Consider the following 2,723-nt stretch of genomic DNA (forward strand, 5'->3'; position numbering starts at 1 on the left):
AAAAAAAAAAAAAAAGCAACTTTTAGGGAAATGCGCCGCAAAATCCTGGAGCGACTGTATAATGTACCGTTGGATGTACTCTTATGTGTTTATTTTTAATTTTTTATAAGTTGTCGACACAGACGCCGCACAAATCTTCAAAGCAAGCTTTAGGAAGGAAGTTGGGGGAAATATTTTTTTATCTCCACTGCCTATCAAAAGAACATGCGGTTTGTCTGATCGTGGTCAACCGCAGATAAATCTATCTGATCAAGATCTGCTGAAACTTTCCATTCAGATATGATTTAGTCTGCAAAGTTTAGCCATTGGTGAATAAATTTGAGTACTTCTTGCCCCTTACTGTGCACGTTGTTAGTATCCAAGCAGGAGAAAAGATGATAGTTTTTTTTGCATTCGTTAGTAAGGAGCTACTCGAGTTTTAAGAACTCCCCGGAGAGCGAGCTCGTCGTGTTTTCACAGTAAACAGCCCCTTCCGAAAGGCCCCCGCCGCCTCCGAACAGTGGCCTCCTTTCAGGGCCATCACTTAAGGGCCCTTATTATTAATTTTCTCAAAGATTAATTACAGCAGGCTTCACAGAGAGGCATCACAAGTCGATGAGGAGGAGGCTACGTTTGACATCGTTCTGTGGCACACAGATCCACATTAGGAGGAAGAGACGAACAAATAGTCTCTGACAGTGGCGGCTGGTGGAGTTTTCTCCAGGGGGCGCTATAAATCCAAACAAAAGCAACATTATAATGTACATATAAATGCACAAGTGCTTCCTGAACACCAATACTTACAAAGACGGAGGTCTGTAGGACACATTTAGTGTTTATAAGACCTGTTTTCTCCCTTATTTTTCAAAACTTTACCGGAGAAACTACGTCAAAGCTTGTTTTATGGTGAGAGCGCTCACTACGTCATGTATTCTGAACGTAGATCGGATGTCTCACTCCGATTATAATTCAAAACCAAAAAATTTTAACAGTTTTTTAGCATAAATTTTCTTAAACTAATTATTAACTATGAACTTATTTATGTAACTTAGTCACGTAATGAACTTATTGCCGTCTTTGAATAAAAGGCAGCTCACCCGCGGCTCGACTTTTCAATCAGGCGAACTTTAGGACAGACAGGATGTGACGACAGACAGGATGTGACGTCAGCCCCCGTGGCGGGAGGAGTCCCACGCTCCAGCGGCGGGAGGCGGAGTCAGCTTCGTCCCATCTCGTGTATTAAAGAGGAGCTACTGCACATGTGCAACTTTTAACGAGAATATGGGCAAAGATTTTTGCGCCCCGGGGCGGAAATATGTCACCAATGAACGAAACAACTTTACTTATCATCAACTATAAAATATTTATCTTACACAATTAAAAATTTCGTCTTATTCAAGGTAACGCGAGTGGTGGGGCGGCACCCTTGCGCCCTCTACTGACCAGCCGCCGCTGGTCTCTGATTACCTTTTTAAGGAGGGTTATCTTCAGCGTAGCTCTGCGGTCGATCTAAGGTCGCCACGAAAATGGATTTGGACTCCGTAGCCACCAAGATGGTTAATTGTTTCCCATAAAGAAAGGCAGGGTTTTATTTCACGCAATCGAGCCCAAGTGTCAGGATGTTAATTCAACAATCTGGGCTAATCTGGGGGAAAAGGTGGGGCAGATTCTGTGCATTATTGGGACAAAAGTGCTTGAAACCACAGATTTTTTTTACTCTTACAGCTCTGTAGTTTCTAGTTTTGGGGGTATAACATAAATTATTCCTATGCAGGATAAAGAAATGATACCAGGAGGAGATAAAAACGTCTTCTAAGAATTTCCTAAAGTCGGCTGAGAGACTTTGACGTCGTCTGAATGGTTTTTTTTTAAAACGCCGGGATCGTCGTGCTGCGGTTTGACGGCGTCCTCCGTCTCTTTAAAACACAAATAAAGCACGGATCAACGTGTTAACTTTTAACACCCGTATTTTCTCCATATTTGGTTCATTAAAATACAGTTTCTCCTTCTTTTTTAAAGGTATTCTGTAATAAATTTGGCTTCATTAACGACACGTTTAAAGGTGACGAAGTCCTTTTGAAATTTGGGGATTTACCACCCGCCATCAGGAATCCCACCCCTGAATTATAAAAAAAGCTTCACATTATACGAAGGGATTTCCCGTAAGAGGAAAATGACACATTTCGAAGGAAATTAAAGGAGAATTTCTGAAGACATACCTATTTAAAAAAACTTAATCTAAAAGGTAAATTAGGACGCTTAACGGTGTCCAAATGGACTCAATTATGACAATTTGGCGCCGCGACTCGTTTCGCCTGCCCTCCGATTCGTACGGACCTCGCCCCAAAGGTTAGGGTCTGTGCGCAGAGCGAGAGAAAGTGAAGAAGAAGAAGAGGAGGAGGAAGGGGGACGGCGAGGTGAACTCGGAGAACAAAGCTCAGATTGTTCCTCGCCGCTAACCCGCCCGAGATCACAATGAGCCGTTCACTTGCCCCGCAACGGGCCCCCGATTAATTCCAACTATACGTTCTGACCTACAATCTCCTCCTGCTCGTCCCGCCTTTCTTTTTAAACACGTAAACGTCAACCTGCGTCTTTATCTCCTTCGTTGGTTCAGGTTTCGGACCAAAAAAACTCCTAGCGTCGCCCCTAAATTTAAAACTTTAATATCTGATCTGAATTAAATTGGAATAAATGGGTATTTATGGTTTCTGGTAAAAGCAGATCTAAAAGAGGGCATGCGT

At 42.7% G+C, this 2,723-nt stretch overlaps 1 protein-coding gene across 1 annotated transcript in view; it reads left to right on the forward strand.

The window, feature by feature from the left end:
- ndfip2 (Nedd4 family interacting protein 2) overlaps positions 1 to 2,438 on the forward strand; it is a 13,112-nt gene extending 10,674 nt beyond the window's left edge. The window contains exon 7 of the mRNA XM_017438875.3: positions 2,347 to 2,438. Within this exon, the coding sequence (XP_017294364.2) occupies positions 2,347 to 2,438 (92 nt within the window). The remainder of the gene's footprint in view (positions 1 to 2,346) is intronic.
- Positions 2,439 to 2,723: the final 285 nt, after the last annotated feature.

This window comes from Kryptolebias marmoratus, linkage group LG23 (genome assembly GCF_001649575.2).
Source record: "Kryptolebias marmoratus isolate JLee-2015 linkage group LG23, ASM164957v2, whole genome shotgun sequence".
Lineage (NCBI taxonomy): Eukaryota > Metazoa > Chordata > Actinopteri > Cyprinodontiformes > Rivulidae > Kryptolebias > Kryptolebias marmoratus.